Source organism: Ochlerotatus camptorhynchus, unplaced genomic scaffold, assembly GCF_037179485.1.
Source record: "Ochlerotatus camptorhynchus isolate MF236.1 unplaced genomic scaffold, CSIRO-AGI_Acam_v1.1 ptg000105l, whole genome shotgun sequence".
In the NCBI taxonomy this organism is placed as follows: domain Eukaryota; kingdom Metazoa; phylum Arthropoda; class Insecta; order Diptera; family Culicidae; genus Ochlerotatus; species Ochlerotatus camptorhynchus.
Genome location: NW_027040595.1, coordinates 70723 through 89729, shown reverse-complemented (window position 1 = coordinate 89729; position 19007 = coordinate 70723). Strand labels below are relative to the sequence as shown.

The window sequence follows — 19007 nt, the reverse complement described above, 5'->3', positions numbered from 1 at the left end:
AATCGCACTAATATTGACCATTATTGTATACTGGGTGCTGTATTTCTTGCAGTGCGGGGACAATCCTTTTTTATTATCGTTTTACTTAACTCTTTCTAACGCGATGGCGATATCTGAGAGGTATCCGTATTGTCCGACGGCTGATGTCTAGCTACTTCAATTTTCGACGAAAGGCGCAATGTATATCGTATCATTATTGATTCGATGTGCTTCATTCGTGGCCAAGGATTAATACAACGGAACGTTGGCATTCATAATTGAACTTGATAGGGTGACCGACCTTCCCGAATAACCAACAAGCACTTATAGCACAGACAAACAAACATAACACTTGCATATTATTCTTCAAACACGCATTTAACGGTAAATAGTTAATCAGAAATAGTTGGTAGTACCGCCGCCTGTGGCGCTCGTTCCTTTCGTTTGACGTTTACACAATATTGCGTGACAGGTGACAGTGTACTCAACAGATGGCGGTAGCACCGACGAACCGACGTGACAGCTCATAGAAGCCACATTGAAAATCTTGCCCAAGTCGCCATATTTAAAATACGCTAAACACTACCGCCATCTACTCATCCGATCGCGTCATATCGTGAGCAAGGACACGAACACACGTAAAATTCATATTGACTTGGTTTGAGACTCACCTCGTTTGACAGATCTGATCGCCCGTTTGATAGAACGAATCGCTTATTTGACAAATCGAATTGCGGACAAACGAAATGCTTCAGTGGCATGTCGGTTCGTCGGTGGCGGTAGTGTTTTAGCGTCGATGATTTTTCAATCAAAAATATTCAATGTATTGTATCTGTTTGCCTGTGTTTAGATTGAACTCTTTCAGTATAATATGCACATAGGTAGGGTGGTCTAGGTGATCTTATTTCCGTCCTACTAAGCACAACCCGTGCATTGCCTCTATTTTTCGAACGGGTTGGAACTGAAAATGGAATGTTTCTATCACAGATGACTTCTAAATTTATTAAACTTTCCATGCGCACCGTTGGATTGGATAAAGAGTCACAAATTGTGAGATATTGGCAAAAATCTAACACTGTTTTTACCCTTCTTACAAAGAAGGGTATAGATATCACTTGAAAAACCGACTATCGATCCGAGGCCCGGAGGTCCGAGTGTCATATACCATTCGACTCAGCTCGACGAGATCGGAACATGTCTGTGTGTGTGTGTACGTGTGTATGTGTGTATGTGTGTGTGTATGTAACGAAATGAATGCGCTCACGTTTCTCAGCAACCGCTCAACCGATTTGGACAAACTCGGCGCCAAATGATAGGTCTTGGGGTCCCATTGAACGCTATTGAACGGTTTTGGAATCGGTGAACCGGTTCCGGAGATATGGCCTGAATAAGATCCGGTGAATATGGGCCTTCACGCTGGATTTAACGGAAAACGTATCAAAACCATCATGCGACACATCAAATTACTACAGAATTCAAAAATAAGATCAATGCAAGTCGTGTTAAGTGTTCCAGACCACATTGGACACAATTGGACATGTTCCGGGTACCCCGGGGATGTTGCTTGAATATGAATTGAATTAAAACCCATTAAATCACATTAAAATACGATGATAAGGTGATTGGTAGCCTCACCAAATAGACTACACCCGGATATATTCCGGGTACCCCCAGGCAGTGGCGTAGCGTCACTGGATGACACGGGGGTGGGGGGCTTGGTCACTGATAATGACAATAAAATAAATAAACTTGAATAAGTAAGAAGGGTCTGATCACACCATAGGTGGATAAATTCGGGTTTTTGATTCCAAATTCGCCCTACGAGTTTCAATTCCGTCCTAACGCATTGAAACGCCATTAGATTTTCTTCGTCCAACGGATAAAGGTAGAACAAATGGATTCGTTTGGAGTGGAGTGGAGTGTTTCTTTTGTTTTTGAGAGCAATGCATGGTTTGCCTTGTAGCTTTTGTAGTGCCGCGTTAGTTAGGAACAAACGTACTATTGATTTGTGCACGGTAAAATAATTTATATTATTGATGTTTTATGCAAGATAGAACGGAAATGGGGTATTACGACGACGAAGTAGCGCTCTACCATATTCAATCAATTCTGTTTTAATGAGATTTTTTATCGCCTCTATTTTTGATCGTGTGATCTAAAAGTGAATACTAATTTTATACAATTTCATTCAAAAAATCACAAACAAATCAAAGAACAATATGGTGGTATTAAAAATGCTGTACCCATGCGTCAAGAGGGTAAAATCGAAAAAATGATAATCGCATAAAAACAATTGAATGTAATTTTGCCGCAAACGGTTGCTACTCTGTTATTGCCAGATCAGTTGTAATTACACAGAGAACCAATAGACGATGCTTGGGACTAGTAATCATCCTCAATGGGTAAAAACTGGTGATCTAAAACTAGGCAATACCAGCGCCGGCCGTGCCTGAACGCAGGTCAAGAAAGGAATGGGACACTCGCTTTGATGGAAGCCGAGGAATCCACTGCACTTGGGATTGAACCCCCGGTCTTCTACTCAGTGAGCAAAACCGTTTTCCACTAGGCAAACGAGCTCATTTTTAATCATCGAGTTGTTGTTATTACCATGTAGTCATATTAACAAATAAAGCGATTGACGAATCTTGAATGTGGATGGATGGGCCTGAGATTAGACTCATGATGTTCTGCTCAGTAAGCAAAAACGGTCCATCTAAGGCCACCGAGCCCCTCATATCACATTATACCGTTACTCGTGTTGTTGTAATCAATCAAACCAGGCACCGACGACGACAAGTTTCGCAAAATTCACGGATCTTGTTTTTCCTCAGAGGATTGCCACGAGTGAGTATCCCTGCAAATACTATCAATTTGAATCGGTAAAGTCAAAATAGAAAATGGTAACATAAAAGAACTAAGATTAAATTGTTAATTGTTTAGATTGAACTCTTTGAGAAACGAAAGTATTCCGATGAATATATTCAATACGGATTCACGGCTTTAACCGTTAATGGCGTCGATAAGCCACAATGTGTATTGTGCTGCGTTGTGTTGAGTGTTGAAGCTATGAAAAAAAGCAAAATTGAAACGGCATTTGGACACAAAACATTCTGAGCATAGCACAAAGGATGTGGCATTTTTCCGACGCCTTGAAGCAGGCCTTAAACGGCAAAAATTCGATGCTACAGGCAGCATCCAACAACAGAACACCGCAGTAGTGCAGGCGTCATATGAAGCAGCATTGGAAATCGCGAAAAACAAAAAACCACATACAATCGGAGAAACTCTCATCAAGCCCAGCATGCTGAAAATGGTGAATTTGGTTCTTGGGGAAGCAAGTGAGAGTAAAATGCGGCAAGTCTCGTTGTCAAACAACACCGTGCAAAGACGAATTACCCATATGTCCGAAGATGTTAAAGTGCAAATTTTGGAAGAAATCAAGCAATCCCCTCTATTTGGAATCCAACTCGACGAATCTACGGATGTCAACTCCTGTGCGCAACTGTTGGTATTTGTGAAGTACGTTTACTCTGGTGATTGAAAGGAAGAGTTTCTTTTCTGTAGTGATCTGGAAACTACTACCAAAAGTGATGATATCATGGCCAAAATCAAAACATTTTTTGAATCGGGTCACTTACAGAGGGAAAAAGTCGAAAGAGTTTGTACCGATGGCACTCCAGCAATGCTTGGTCGCAAATCAGGGTTTCAGAAAAAGGTTAAAGAGCTTGCTCCACACGCCACTACTGTTCATTGCATGATTCATCGACTCTGCCGGAACCGTTGTTGAAAGTACTGGATTCAGTAATAAAAATTGTTAACTATATTAAATCTGGAGCTCTGAATACCTGTTTATTCAAAAAACTCTGCAAAGAAATGAACTCAGATCATGAGGTTCTTCTTTTCTACACTTCCGTGCGCTGGTTGTCGAAAGGCAATGCACTCAACCGTGTTTTCGAATTGAAGGACGAAATCCAAATGTTCTTGAAAGCTCAAGGGAAAAACGATGGATCTTAAATTAGAAATAATTGCCCATCTTGATTCACTGGATAAGCAATTTGAGAAGTATTTCCCCGAGCTGACAAAAGAAGACGCTGCTTTAGTCCGCAACCCGTTTTCTTCTTCATTGGATGTGGCTAGTCTTCCTGATAAGATACAGGACGAATACGTAGATCTGAGAAATGATTCCTCTTCTCGTGATTTGTTCCATGAAAAGGATTTGAACCAGTTCTGGTGTGCCATGTACGAGCCGTAACCCAAAGTCTCCTTGCAGGCATTAAAGGTCCTGATCCCATTTGCATCTACATACCTTTGTCAAAGCGGATTTTCAACTCTCCTCCAGATCAAGACAAAGTCGAGGAACAGACTGAACGTTGAGGACAATATGAGATTTGCGTTGTCTCAAACGCAGCCCCGTATTCCTAAACTAGTATCTCAAATCCAAGCGCAACAATCACACTGAATTAGTTTTTGCCTGTTGTTAACATAAGATGAAATAAATCCATTAGATAGGTAGCAAACCAAATTAATGTTTTTTTCTCATCTCAGCACAATTTATCCATCGTACATTCCAGGGGGCCACGGGACTCTCAATTTTTCGTAAAGGGGGTCGCGGATCTGGAGACGTTGGGAACCACTGGCTTAAAACATACAATTTATTGTACAGCAGATATTTGCAAAAAAGCTGGGATGTTTCTAATACTCGGGTGACACGAGTTTAGTGATTGCATGGATTTCGCTCGAATTAATTTCAGATTTTGAGACTGTTGTGAATTTTGCACGGATTGGTTCTACTTAGCCTGAATTCAAATATTTTTCAATTGTAATTATTTGAAGACTTCATTCCAATAGTTTCAAGGACACATTATCAAATCGACATAAGTGCTTTAGAATAAAATGTCTTCAATCATAATTTTCTCATCTGTTTTTTTTTAATGGAATCATTGAAAGAATGCTCCTGGTTTATAATATCGCAGTGTTTTATGAAGTTTTCCGAAGGTCCTCTATGTTTTCAGAACGTTTCTGGAGTTCCCATAAAGTATCTGAACCTCTCTGGAGTCTACTAAACAGCTCTGGAATGGGCAGATCCTCTAAAGGGTGATACGGTCAAAATTTGGTCAATATCAACTTGACGTATTTCTTTCAATTTTGCATTTAAAAAACCTGAACACCCCTCATTTTGAAGGTGTGTGTGTGTAGAATGTTGCTCCTATTTTGATTTTGGAATTCACTCTTCAGTTGTCAAAATGCCGTCCAAGCAAGAAGAGCAGCGTATCAAAATTTTGCTCGCGCATCGCGAAAATCCGAGCTACTCGCACGCAAAGTTGGCAAAATCGCTAAAAGTTGCCAAATCAACCGTTACAAATGTAATTAAAGTGTTTGGGGAACGTTTGTCGACAGCCAGGAAGTCTGGATTGGGGGGAAATCGAAAACCGGAAGCCGCTGAGACGACAAAGAGAGTTGCCGGTAGTTTCAAGCGAAACCCTAACCTCTCTCTCCGAGATGCCGCAAATAAGCTGGGTGTATCGTCTACAACCGTGCATCGAGCCAAAAAACGAGCCGGACTATCGACTTACAAGAAGGTAGTGACTCCAAATCGCGATGATAAACAAAATACGACGGCCAAAGCGCGATCCCGGAGGCTGTACACGACGATGCTGACGAAGTTTGACTGCGTGGTAATGGACGACGAAACCTACGTCAAAGCCGACTACAAGCAGCTTCCGGGACAGGAGTTTTATACGGCAAAAGGAAGGGGAAAGGTAGCAGATGTTTTCAAGCACATGAAACTGTCAAAGTTCGCAAAGAAATATCTGGTTTGGCAAGCCATCTGTACCTGTGGCTTGAAAAGCAGCATTTTCATAGCTTCCGGGACTGTCAACCAAGAAATTTACGTGAAAGAGTGTTTGAATAAACGTCTGCTGCCTTTCCTGAAGAAACACGGTTGTTCCGTACTGTTTTGGCCGGATTTGGCATCTTGCCATTACGGTAAAAAGGCCATGGAGTGGTACGCCACCAACAACGTGCAGGTGGTTCCCAAGGACAAGAACCCTCCCAACACGCCAGAGCTCCGCCCAATTGAGAAATACTGGGCTATTGTCAAGCGGAACCTAAAGAAGACCAAAAAAACTGCTAAGGGCGAGCAGCAGTTCAAGGCAAACTGGCTTTCTGCGGCGAAGAAGGTGGACAAGGTGGCTGTACAAAATCTGATGGCAGGGGTCAAGCGTAAGGCCCGGCAATTCGGATTTGGAAAAGCGGAAGCCTAACTGAATATTTTTCCTGAATTTTATACTAATTGAACTTGAAAAAGAAATTTAATTTGATTTTTTAAATAAACGATTTCACCGATTTACACGCGTTTTCCATTGACCAAATTTTGACCGTATCACCCTTTATTATTAACTTTTAAGATCTTCGAAATTAACTGAATCTAAATGCAATTCGTCAAATCTCTCAGAAGTTGTTCATGCTTCGTATCTCCTTCGTTTGATTATATCCCTGATTATCTTAGAATTTATCTGAGAAGTTCAGCGATCTCCAGACAAGTTCAGAGAGCAGCATTGAAGTTTGATGCTACTCCAGGAAAGTCTTGCAGATATTTAATAAATTTCCTGAATTCCAAAGAACGACTGTGGCCTTCTGATAAAGTCAGTGAAATTTGGAGAAGCTCAAGGAACTTCATTGTAATTTAAAAATCTCAGAATACTCCCCTAGCAGCACACTTGTCGCAAAATGGTTGAAGCAACTCCTATGCAACATATTCCGGTCTCAAACGTAATTTTTCGAGACGGAAGTGTGTTGCTTGTATCAGGAGTGTGTGTGTGTGTGTGTCATCCTCTATCCCTCACCCAGCCGGGGGCGTTGGACAAGTAGAACTGCGAATAATTTGATCAAATCTCATGCTCCGTAATGGTGCTCTTTATGTTGTGAAGACTAGTGCTTCAAAAAGGGTAACTTTTGATGCAAGACAGGGTGTCCTCAACAAGTTAAGGGAACAGGATGCACTAAATGTCCACAACAGGTACAGCAAAACATCACATAGACGCCCTTATTCACACTAACTACTCAGGGGGTAGAAGGTCAAGAAGAGCCACCGTCGCCAACTAAAGCTTGAACCGGGTACCTGGGACTCCCACGATATACCCGCGGCAATGGTCAGCAGACGATGCCCTGTGCGTATTTAGTATGTAATATGTTTTATTTGGATACACAAAATGTTTGAAGCCATGCGTCATCTAAACCATAATTTGCATCACCACAAATACACTTGTCAACAATCTTCAACTGGAACGTATTCACCAAATCACTTCACCCGGGAGCGCATTCCCGATGCTTCCACGCACATTTTTCCCTCCACTCCAATCACACAACAACCAAATATCACTTTTCTTCACTTTTCTTTTTCAAGTCCATGTGTTGCTTGTATCAGGAATATCCTAAAATATGTTTGAGTGAATAACATAAGAGTTTAGTGAATTCTCCTAAAATTCAAACTTCAAAGAATTTCAGTGAACGATGAAGAAGCTCAAGGAAGATTACTGTATATTACGAGGTATATTAGGTAATACCAGAAAGAATCAAGGAAACCTCAAGGCAGTTTGGCAAAACTGTAGGCTTTTATTACTAACCTCAGAAAGTCTCTTCGAAGACGTTCAAATGATCCTCTGTCAAGCTTAGAATAATTTCAGAGAATTTAAAATCAACTAAAGAGTAGTTAAGAGTGGATCAAAGAAGTTTAGAGAACTTTAAAAAAGGAATCTTGAAAATGCTTAGGAAATTGCTATTATGATCTAAGAGAATTACTGGACATTTAAGGAAACTCAGTACTTTAAGTTTGTCTAGCGATCCAAAACAAAACTCAAAGAACGTCAAAAATGATTCAAAAACATAAAAAAACTTCAGAAAACCTCATAATAATTTACAGAATTTCATGGAAGTATATGACCCATTGTGGAAGTTCAGAAAATTCTGGATAAGTTCATGATAGGCTTATGGAGATACACAGCACTTGCACAACCCAATGAGATATTCCTCGTTGACAATTTCTAATTACAAAGTTTACTTTAAACTTTTGAATTAAAGTTGAAGCGGATTTATAGCTGATTTGGCCACAATATTATGATAAACAGTTCAGCTGCCGCTTTTGCTTACTGAGTAGAAGACCGTGGGGGATCCACATTGTAAAGATTCCCTATTTTCAGCTTTTCTACAGGCTGGAGTTGTTGTTTGAACCATTTACTTTATCAATTAATTATTCACAAGCATTCTTCCAGGTTAATTCAAGAATAAATTGATGATGATAAATCTTCCTAATATTCACATTACAGTTATGACCCGGATCGGGAATCTGTCAACGCGGAGAGCGCATCAGACTGTTATTTTTCAATAATTCCACATAATTGTAATTTCATACCTTCCTCCTTCAAGATGAATGTTTAAGGTACACATACTTTGCTAGCTGACAAAATGGGGTCATTGCTGTCAAATTATTCTCTTTTTGCAGCCTTCATTCAGACTGGATCTATTGATTTAAATTATTTGAGTTTTCTTCCAGCTCTTTGATGACGGAACATCATTAGATTTATACTGTAATGATTCACTCTTACAACTTTCACCCTGGTTTTGTCTGTTGATTTGATTTGTTTGAATTGGTTTTCAGCTCTTTGGTGTTGGCAGTCGCGGGCGATCAATTTAGCTCATGCTCATGCTCTAAGTTTATTTTCAGCATTTCGATGATGGAACGTCTTCAGATTTATATTATAATGGGGCTTGTCGTCACGGTGAAGTGATTCCCATTTGATTTGTACGGTAATCACGGCTCTTATTCTGAGTATCACTTGCTTATCACCGTGTAGTGACACCCGTAATAAGGTCCAATGATATACCATTTGGTTTTGGCTTCGGGGAAATCCAAGTATAATGCATGATAACACTGATTCATTTAAAACCATGGTCGCATCACTTATCAAGGTGAATCCTGATCCAACGAACCCAACTTACTAACAAAATCTCCTTTCCTGTGTCTTTTGTTGGGGTGCAGAGGTAAACACGGCCCACAAACAACAAAGGTCACTCTAATATTCCTTCCCTACTCCCACCTGATTGCAAGGACGTGGCCGGCGCCGTTATTGATCTACAAAATATAGAGTCACTGAAACTTGTACAATGAGAATGGACGGTCACTCCCAGCCGCATTCATTGTACAATTTCACTGATTCTGATCAATCACGGAATAGCAACCATTGATATGTGCAGTCAATCTAAGCTAAGCTAGCTATTGGTTATCGTATATGTTTAGTGTTTATAGTAGTACATATCTTTCATTATTGACTTTACATCATTTAATATTATTGTAAATTACATTTTATTATACTTAATTCTTAATGTTAGCTATTATGAGCGGCTCCAGGGAAGCATAGTGCCAGCTTGTAAAGAAATCTGAATCGTTCATTATCTGTTTTGTAAAAATCTTGTGTTTATTGTATCTTGTTACATGGCATTATAACGCATTTTCAATATTATATTACATTTAAATAAGTATTAACCCGGTAACACACATTTCAGGTCATCCAGGTCTTAAATAAGATGGGATCCGTTCCTTTTATCAACAGTTGTGATATTGCATCATATGCTGAAACTATATGAATTATCGCGTATTTCTGTTGTTCATTACAGACCAGGTGAGGGCTTAATCATGTTTTGCCGTGGAGTATTTTGGTTTTGAGATGCTCGATAACCTTAGAGGGATCGGTTTTGCTTAATGAGCAGAATATCATGGGTTTAATCCCAAGCTCTCCCACAACATAATACAACACAAAAATATCAAGTATCATTATAGCTAAAAATATTTATTTGCATAATATAACCTGGAAATTTCAGGGTTACATCTTCCTTATTGGGAGCTGAGGAGACATAGAGCTGCATCATATTGTATGTAAAATAATTATTATTTTCATTGCAGAATACCAGTTTTTTATCCATATAAATGTATTTTCATTATTACGCATTTTATTGTTCTGATATATTTCATTTCTCCTTTACATATGTTTACTATATATAAATAAATACTGGGTTGGGAGGGAGCATCAGGGTATCATTTGACCTGGAACTGGACGATTGGAGTGGTATGACAACCGGAGTCTAGGAGGGAATAAACACTATCATTTTCTTTATCCTACCGATTCGATTGTGATGGTGTGAATTCTACTCCAACAGTTTCACGGAGATTGACGCGCCCTTCTTAACAAACCATCCTGTAGGAAGCTTAATAAGTATTGAAAATTGCGTTATTCGATTTGTCGGATCGTATCGTTGGAAGAAGATTCTTAAATTCCCGTGGATTTCGCGTAAGTGCCTCTGCTTACGGGTCCACCCCACCGTTTTTGGCCCTTCATACAGCGATATTGTGAATTCAGATCGGTAGCTCAAATTGATCTTGCTATTAAGTGGAGCTGCATACAAGACAAGATCTTCGAAGGGATGGTGACTACCTTACATACATACATTTGGCCACAAAATTATGATAAACGGTCTTCATTAATTTTGATACCCATATTGTAGGGGTTCCTTCCCAAACACTTCTATGGCCAATAGAGGCCCCACGGGAACCTGCTCCGGAATGGTCGTTCCGGGGATAAACCTTAAACTGTTCCTCAAGTGAGCTGAAATTGTTTCTTGAAGGAGATTCTGATACTTTGATATCGATTCCTTCGATATTCCAGCGAAAGAACATTATACAGCAAATCCGGATTTCCGGGAACCAGACGATTCCAGATGGACATTGTTGGCTATGTTCAGAAATAGAATAAGTTTTTGAATCCAATAGTACCAAAAGATTCCAAATCGGTCAAAATTGGCCGCAGTAGCAAGTATTTCAATTTTGTGGGTACCCGGGTACCCTTGTCGAGCTCCTAAAGGGTAAACAAATTTCAGAGCACCCCCCCCCCTTTCGAAGCTCCTTGCTGCAATATGAAATCTTTCTTCATTAAAAGTTGTCTATCCACGAGTTCTAAGATGTCACTGAATTCTGGTTTCCTATCGTGAAAATAACTGTATAATTTCTTAACTTGAAATCTGAAAAGTTACCCGGGTACCCGTCGATCACATAACGGTTGGAACAGCGCACCTATCCGAAAAAGTTCGCACCTCCAACCTCTAAAACCGATTAATCACAAACTAATCAGCGGAATACACATAATAATCCGAACGTCCACTGTAGTCACACTCAATCAGGAACTGATGCTAATCAGGTGATCAGAAAAGGTCAGCATTTTGTTGGTAGATATTGAAATTGAGAAACACAGCGTACTGTTAGGATCCATATTAAAAAAAATCTGTCAACTCTTCATATCTCGATATGTGACCACTTTTTCTTCATGTCGATTGTTATCTCGGTCCCTTCAAATGGTCTAGTAGGCTTTTCTTGTTCCTTGTTCCCTTCAATATCGAGGTATGGAGAGTTGACTGTACAATAAATATTAATCGAGTATCAGTCATAGAGGTCATCATTTTCGAATGTCACCGACAAATTACCATCAATCGCAAAAGTTGGCCAATTTGAACTGCAACTCACCCGCCAATTTGAGATTAATTTGGTCGTAGATTATATTTCTCTATGGTTCTATTAGTCAAAAGGCGTACCTATTTATGGAGTATCCGAAGGCTGAGTAAATTAATCCGGAACACCAATGCATGTGTACTGTTTGCAGCAATAAAATATCGTAAAAATAGCATGTATTTTTATAAATAGAATTAAACGTTTATTTTCGTTTACAGGAGTAGGTGTAACAAAGTATCAGCATAACTTAAATAAAAAATCTTTTTATTACACACGAGCGAATTATTTCTGTATTTCAATTAAGATTTCGTGTAGCATCTCCTACGCAACATCAATATGGATTTGCTAGTAATATTCTGTTCTTGACGTTTTCACAGCAGAAGAAAATGTATGACCAAACGAAAAATTGTCAGTGGCATTCGTTGTTGGTTGTTGGCGCGAATACATTGCACGCACGTTGTTGTTTGTATGATTTGATTTGGCATCAGCACGACGTTAGATGCAGCGACCGATATTGTTGAAGCATCAGTGGTATAACAGCAGCTCTATCGATAGCCTACTTGCCGGCATCGTTCATATTTTTCGGCAAGCTCAACAGAGAGTTGATTAGTTCTGAGTTCCGTTTGCCAAATGGATTTCTGGATACGGCGATGGTTGGTTCCTGTTGGCGATGTGGATTGAAGCAAGGTCGACAAAACGGTAAGCTGTTGATTTCGTTGAGCTCTGTTGGCCATTGATTGGCAAGCCACTCCGCCACCTGTCGTATGTATTGCTGTATAGAAATGTATAGAAATGTCATGATTATTGTAAATAATTGAACTGAGCTGTTCTAAAAATCAATTGTAAACCAAACTTTCCGCTTGTTTAATGAACAAATTGAAAGATCTATTAGTTTCACACTTTTTGCAACTAGGTACTGTTATCAATATAGCTGCTTATAGCTAATGGTTCCAGGACAAATAGAAAAAAAAATTGACTCGACCCTCTCCGATTCACATGAAACTTTGCAATCATTCACATTTGTGCAAAAAATTGGCCATTTAGGATCTTGTTTTTTTTTCAAACTGGCGTCTGACATTTTTCAATACATTGTGGCTTATCATAGCTTAGACTGACTGCACATATGAATGATTGATCAGAATCAGGGAAATTGCACATTGAATGAACTGAATGGGACTGGGAGTGACCATTAGACTGATGCAAAATTTGAAATTTGCGCTCCACAGTACCCAATCGGTTCCAAATCGGGTCCTAATTAACGTCCTAAACTTTAAGCTCATTTTGTAAGAAACTGACTTGGTGCAAATCATTTGAACTTTATCTTGAAATAAATAGGGGAATTTACGTATTCTCGGCAACCTAAGCAGCGACCTTCTTTCTATAGCCTTTTTCTCTATGGAACGCACACATATGCAGTATTGGTTTGTTTACAATCTTTTGCTGCCAGCTGCTCTAACAATTTCAGTCGAAAGAATTGTCGAAAACTGTTTTGAAATGCTTTTACAAAGCTCCAATCTTTTCTAGTGAGAGCGAGTATTGTCGGCAAACAGTTTTTCTTCGGCAACCGTTCCATTTGAACTGCATGTAAATCTGCTGTTCTATTATCGGCAACTCGAAATCAGCTACAATTTGTAGTGCGTGTGTTTCATTTCAAGAAAACCCTGCTAGATTGCTTTTTCTCAGTGGTAAAAATATAGTCAAATTGAAGCTGAAAGCATAAACAATCGTTTGCATGCATTCAGCGAAGTGTTTTCGTAAGAAAATCCAGTGAAAATAGTGTTTCAATATGGGTTGCCGAAAATAGTCTGCCATGACGAAGCTGTCATTTCCCCTATGTATGGGAAAACTGAACGGTTTTGTTCATTGTCTTTTAGACTTTTTCCACATTGCACAGTTGAAAAGTTCTATAGCTATTCTCAGCTACAACTTTGCAGAAGATCATTTTTCAGCCAACCATCAAATTAAATAGTTGTTATTTTTTTAAGATGTTGATCATTTTATGGCATCAAGCGGCGCCGGTGGTGTAGTGGTAAGCGTGATTACCTCTCACCCCAGCAGGCCTGGGTTCAATCCCAGTCGGCGCCGCCAGGATGTTCTGAGGCATAACATCTCTGATCACGCCTTCCTTCGGAAGGGAAGTAAAGCCGTTGGTCCCCGGTTCATGAGTTGATGGGTCGATAGGTTAGGGTCCAGGTGTGGGAGCTGCCTTCCTGGCGTCGGTAGCATTGGTGCTCAGCACGGAAAACAAGATCGACGGAAAAACAAACCAAAGAGATCTTATGGTATGATCAAGCAGCTGTTTTGTGGGCAACACTGTATTCTGCAGTGTGACATAGTCATGATTTTTGTACCCTCTTCGATGCGACAGAAACACCAATGTTACCTGCTGAACAGTTGATTGAGCATAAACATAAGACGTCAGTGACTTGAACCATTAATAACTTATGTTCCTTAAATTGTATTGGAAAGTGATCTTGCGAATAGTTGTAGCTGAGAAAATTGCCTACGATGATAGCTGTCATTTTTTAAAGCAGAGTGAAATGGTGAATTTCGATATAAACTTCATAAGGTTTGTGCCAAGGCAGTTTCTTAATAAATGAGCTCAAATTTTGGGAGGCTAATCAGGAGCTCATTTGAAACCGTTTGAGCACCGTGGAGCAACAATTTCAATCAATCTAGTGACCACCCATTCTCAATGTGCAAGTTTCCGTGACTTCATATTTAAAGATCAATAACGGAGCTGGCCACGTCCTTATAATCAGTTGAGAGTAGGGAAGGAATATTAGAATGACCTTTGTTGTTTTGTGGACCGTGTTTACCTTTGCTTCCGCAAAGGTCACAGGAGTGAGATTTTGTTTGTAGGTTAGGTTCGTTGAATCAGGATTCACCTTGATAAGTGATGCGAACTTAGTTTTGATATAATGTATCCATTTCCGAATAAAACTTGCGATCTTTTGATGCCTGGTAGGCAAACGATTCGACCCTATCAACGCAGTAATGTAAAGTTACCTGCAATGAAACCCAAGGTCTTCTGGTTAGTAAGCACAAACGGCTGGACTATACAACCGAGCCCTTTACATTACAACAAACCGACGGCATTCTTTCACAATTTCGACAGAGTAGGGTAGAGAACTACTTCGGCCTAATCGCCCATTTTCGGCCTATCGAGCAGAAAACTTTAAATAAATCCATGATTTCAGAGTTAACAAGTCAATTATGCGTTTGGTACGATACTTTAGTTAATAAGCTACCGAACAAAGTCAATGAGAACGCGTGATATTAAGGTTTGCACCCATTATTCGCAAAAACAAAAGAAGCGTTCCGACTGCATCAATTTTTATCTTCATCCGATAGGCCGAAGTGAATGCATTGGCGTTTCAATGCGTTAGGCCGAGTTTAGAATCCGTAGGCCGAGTTCGGCGTCAAGAAGCAGTGTTAGACTTTTGACAATATCTCAACGATTGGTTTCTCTTTATCAAATCTTACGTACGTACCGGAAAGGTAAATAAAATTGGAAGCCATAAGTAATAATAACATTCCGCTTGGTGCTAAACTGCGCTAGATTAAGAAAGACTAAGTGCGGGTTGTGCTTAATAGGCCGAAAATGGGGTAGTTAACCCTACTATCTCACTAGCGATTGTCTACGCTCGCTCATGTTTCTCGGCAACCACTGAAACGAATTAGACGCAACAACAACCAAATGAACGGTACTATGGTTCAATAGAATATTTTTGGATTAGGTCAACTGGTTCCGGAGATATGGCCAGAACAGGCGAGTATGGGTTACGAGAGTGGAGGTTTCCTAAAACGTGCGACACCTCAAATCAGATGAGAATTTAACAACAAGTTCAATGGTCGTCATACCGAGTGCTCAGGACAACATTGGTCAGTTTCTGACTTGATCAAACCCCATCATACACGACACCTTCGGCACAAGTTCACAAGAATTCGGCACAAGTTCATTGATAACCAAATCTAGCTCCCAGGGCCACATTGGTCACTGCAGGGCATATTCCGGGAACCCCCGGGATGTGGCCAGTTCCTGACTAGAACTAAAACTCATCATGCGACACGTAAAATTACATCAGAATTCAAAAAACAAGATCAATGACAGCCAAACCGAGTTCCTAAGACCACATTAGCCGTATCCAGCTATGCTCTGGGTATTCCCGAGGAAGTGGCCAGTTTCAAATTTAACGGATTTGAAAAAAAGATCCTGGTCCAAATGGAACATATCGAATATCCCACACTACAATGATTATATCCCTTCCCGAGAGAGTGTCCAGTTTCAAATTAGAACCAAAACCCATCGTGCGACATCTAAAGCTACATGAGAACTCTAAGATACTTGTTGCATTACGAACCCAACACCTGGAGACGTTTCGGATATCCCCTGAGAAGTTGTTGAAACTTTGATTAAGGGTCAGATCTCAACATTGGTTGATATATTCAGGGGTTTTTTTTTAGTCAGAAACGATTCCTTTCTTTGAAAAAATCGATCGTGTGAAATCAAACCAGCCCGCAGTGCAACAGCAATGCAATTTAGACCAATAAACTAATACAGTAATGACAAAATTTTATCAGCTCCTCCGCGCATCAGGATCTTATCTTTCAACAATTTCATATAACCGTAATTCCAAATCTTTCTCATTCATCTTTAATGTTTTATACTTTGGTGCAATAAAACCACTGCATGAGTGTCGTAGTATATTAGAAAAGATTGTCAAAATCGGGTCATTACTGTAACTATGTATGAAAAGAAACATTTTCGAGGCTTAATGTCATCCATTTTTTAATTATAACATAAACCATCTATTGGCATAAACTGATAGTTCATGACTCATCCGTATAAATGGCGCCAAAATCTAACAACACTGACAATGTGGAAATTTGGCTGCTACCACAGTAAATGCGTGAAGCCGAGCTGACAAATGTGGACTAAGGCTGTGTTCCATTTGGTGAATTTTCACTTCAATTGGGTTCTTTGGAGTATTGAGGTAATTGCATATTCGTAATCTGCATGTCAAATGTAGCCGAAATTCAAAATTTCGCCAATTTTGAAGCACTGGAACTATGTGTGTGATTATACTAGTAACCGATATATTTTTCAAAACTAAAGAACTTAGTTTAACCCTTCGAAAATAAATTATAATGTTTGAAAATCCCTCTGTTGTTGATCGACCGATTTTCGAGAAGGTGTTTGTCGAAATTGATTCCTGGTCTATCAGAAATAATCCTGGTACAATAGCAGGTTTAAATTTAAGTAAAAATTCACCAAATGGAACACAGCCAAAGTGTCTGGATTTCGAGGTTTTACGGTAGAGAACTTTTACTGTGGTGTAAGAAGGGTTTAAGCTTATTTTAAACACAAAATTACGCTTGGTTGAAATTATTCTGCACATTCTATCGACAGATATTTGCACAACTGTTGGTACCAATTTGAAGGATTTGAATTTGTTTCAAGTCGAATACTTAATAATACCGTAAGCTGAGCATGTTACAAAATAGAAATATTGAACTGAACAGTTATATTCACAAATTTTCATATGTTAAATATCTCAAAACAAAGACAATCCACCCTTTATTAAAATGGCATCAAAACTATGTATCTTCCAAAATGGTAAAAAATACCATTTTTGAAAACACCATACCAACGTACTTAAGATACGATCAAACTCAAATTTAAAAAGACTTCATGATAAAATTTGGAAGTTTATTAACTTTAAGAAGATTTATTGAGCGATGGAATTATGCCGATTAATTCTAGCAAGGTTTTTTTTTCGTCACGAAATTTTTAAATTCTGGCCCCTAGTTCAACCTAATATTTACGCAGTATGATTTAAATTCCTTTCATTACATATCGATTGAGTGGGAAAGTTATTAACAAATGGGCAAATGGTCTGCAAAACCTTGCATTCTAAGTAAGGCTCCAATTTTGCAGAATATTACATCAAAACTATGCGTTATCTATTTATGATTGAAAAATCGATAAACCAAAGGCGATAGAGTGGAGTATCCATCAATTTGAACATATGCGGGATTAATTTTCAAAAACAACCGTTGTTAGCACGCTGAAAAGGTTTAACATCACGCTACCGGGAGTGATTACAAATCACTAATTGCTACACTTCAAAATTTCACTGCACATAAACTTACTTCCTTATCTAAATCCATCCTGTCCTCGTCGTAGGACGGCATTGCGACGCTAATTTTGAGGCACACACAAACCAGCACGAAACAAATCGCACTTACGTTAACCATTATTATACTGGAAGCTGTATTTCTTGCGGTGCGGGTATAATCCTTTTGATATCGGTTCACTTAATCCTTTCTAACGCGCTGGCGATATCTGAGAGGTATCCGTATTGTTCGATGGCGGATGTGTAACTGATTCAATTCTCGACGAATGGCGCAATTTATATCTTACGATTATTGATTGAATGGGCTTCATTCATGCACAAGGATCAATTCCGTGGAACGTTGGCGCTCTCGTGAAGAACGGTGACCCCCCACGTGGTCGTCGTCAGCATTTACGACCGTTTATGTGCGTATCCCAAACACAGCGTACGCTTTCCAATTTCGCTACACAAGGGCAAACGATGCCTTGTCAAATACAGGTATATTAGTTGCGGGCGGGAAAATTGTAATTTTACGATTGTGTTTTAACAGGACCATGAGGACGGTTGATTTCATCTCGTGTGATCTAATTTACAGTACTGCTAATGAGACTGTTATGTATGTGTCCTCGGGAAACATAAAGCATGTACACACCACTCTCAAACGTGCGCCACGATTAGTTCATCTGTGGAAGACAGTCCCATTAAGTGCAGCAGGTTTAGATAGTATGAACGCATTGGTCCGATTATCGATTAGTCTCTAGCAGGTCCCAGATAAAATCACTGAAAGTGACACATTGTACTGAGATATGCCCTTTGAAGCAGTACGTACGGTTAAACAACGCGAAGTTTTTTGGAATTCTTGGGTTAAAGTAGTAGATAATCACGTCATCTACGAGCATCTATTAAGCTTATAACGACATTACATATTTAGGATCTTTTAGATCCAGCGCAACGGGGGTCAATGCGGTTATGTTTTCTAGTAAAAATAGATTGGAATAGAGCTATAAAATTACGCGGAAAAATCCATTATTTTATCTTTATTACATTCATATAGAATGACGCAACTTCGCTGCTTGATTATGTGTAATGTGTATTACTATTTTATTTTACGTGGTGTGGAAAATAAGCTTTTAACCTCGCTTTTAACCCTTATAGCTCGTTCAGACTATAGCTTACACTGAGGAAAAAGAACGCAAGAATTCCATAAGAACCACTTATGAATTTTAGCCACAATAAATCGGTATGAATTTCATTTATTTGTCTTATGAAAAATAATGTCAAAATGACAAAATAATAATAAAACGGAGCAGACTAGAACCGAACCATTAACGTGCAGATTACTGGACCCGTTAACC

The 19007-nt window shown here is 39.3% G+C and overlaps 1 protein-coding gene across 1 annotated transcript; it reads right to left on the bottom strand.

Moving 5' to 3' along the window:
• Positions 1-11990: 11990 nt before the first annotated feature.
• Pdf (Pigment-dispersing factor) lies at positions 11991-17906 on the bottom strand. Its single transcript, XM_065219517.1, has 2 exons — positions 17690-17906; positions 11991-12305 (listed from the first exon to the last, which is right to left on the bottom strand). Exons 1-2 carry the CDS (start codon positions 17792-17794, stop codon positions 12090-12092), a joined length of 321 nt encoding a protein of 106 aa, XP_065075589.1. The 5' UTR covers positions 17795-17906; the 3' UTR covers positions 11991-12089.
• Positions 17907-19007: the final 1101 nt, after the last annotated feature.

Coding starts and splice junctions, on each gene's coding strand:
- Pdf (XM_065219517.1), bottom strand. CDS start 17,794: ATGGTTAACGTAAGTGCGATTTGTTTCGTGCTGGTTTGTGTGTGCCTC. Junction 12,306..17,689: donor GGATGGATTTAGATAAGGAA/GTAAGTTTATGT, acceptor ATTTCTATACAG/CAATACATACGACAGGTGGC.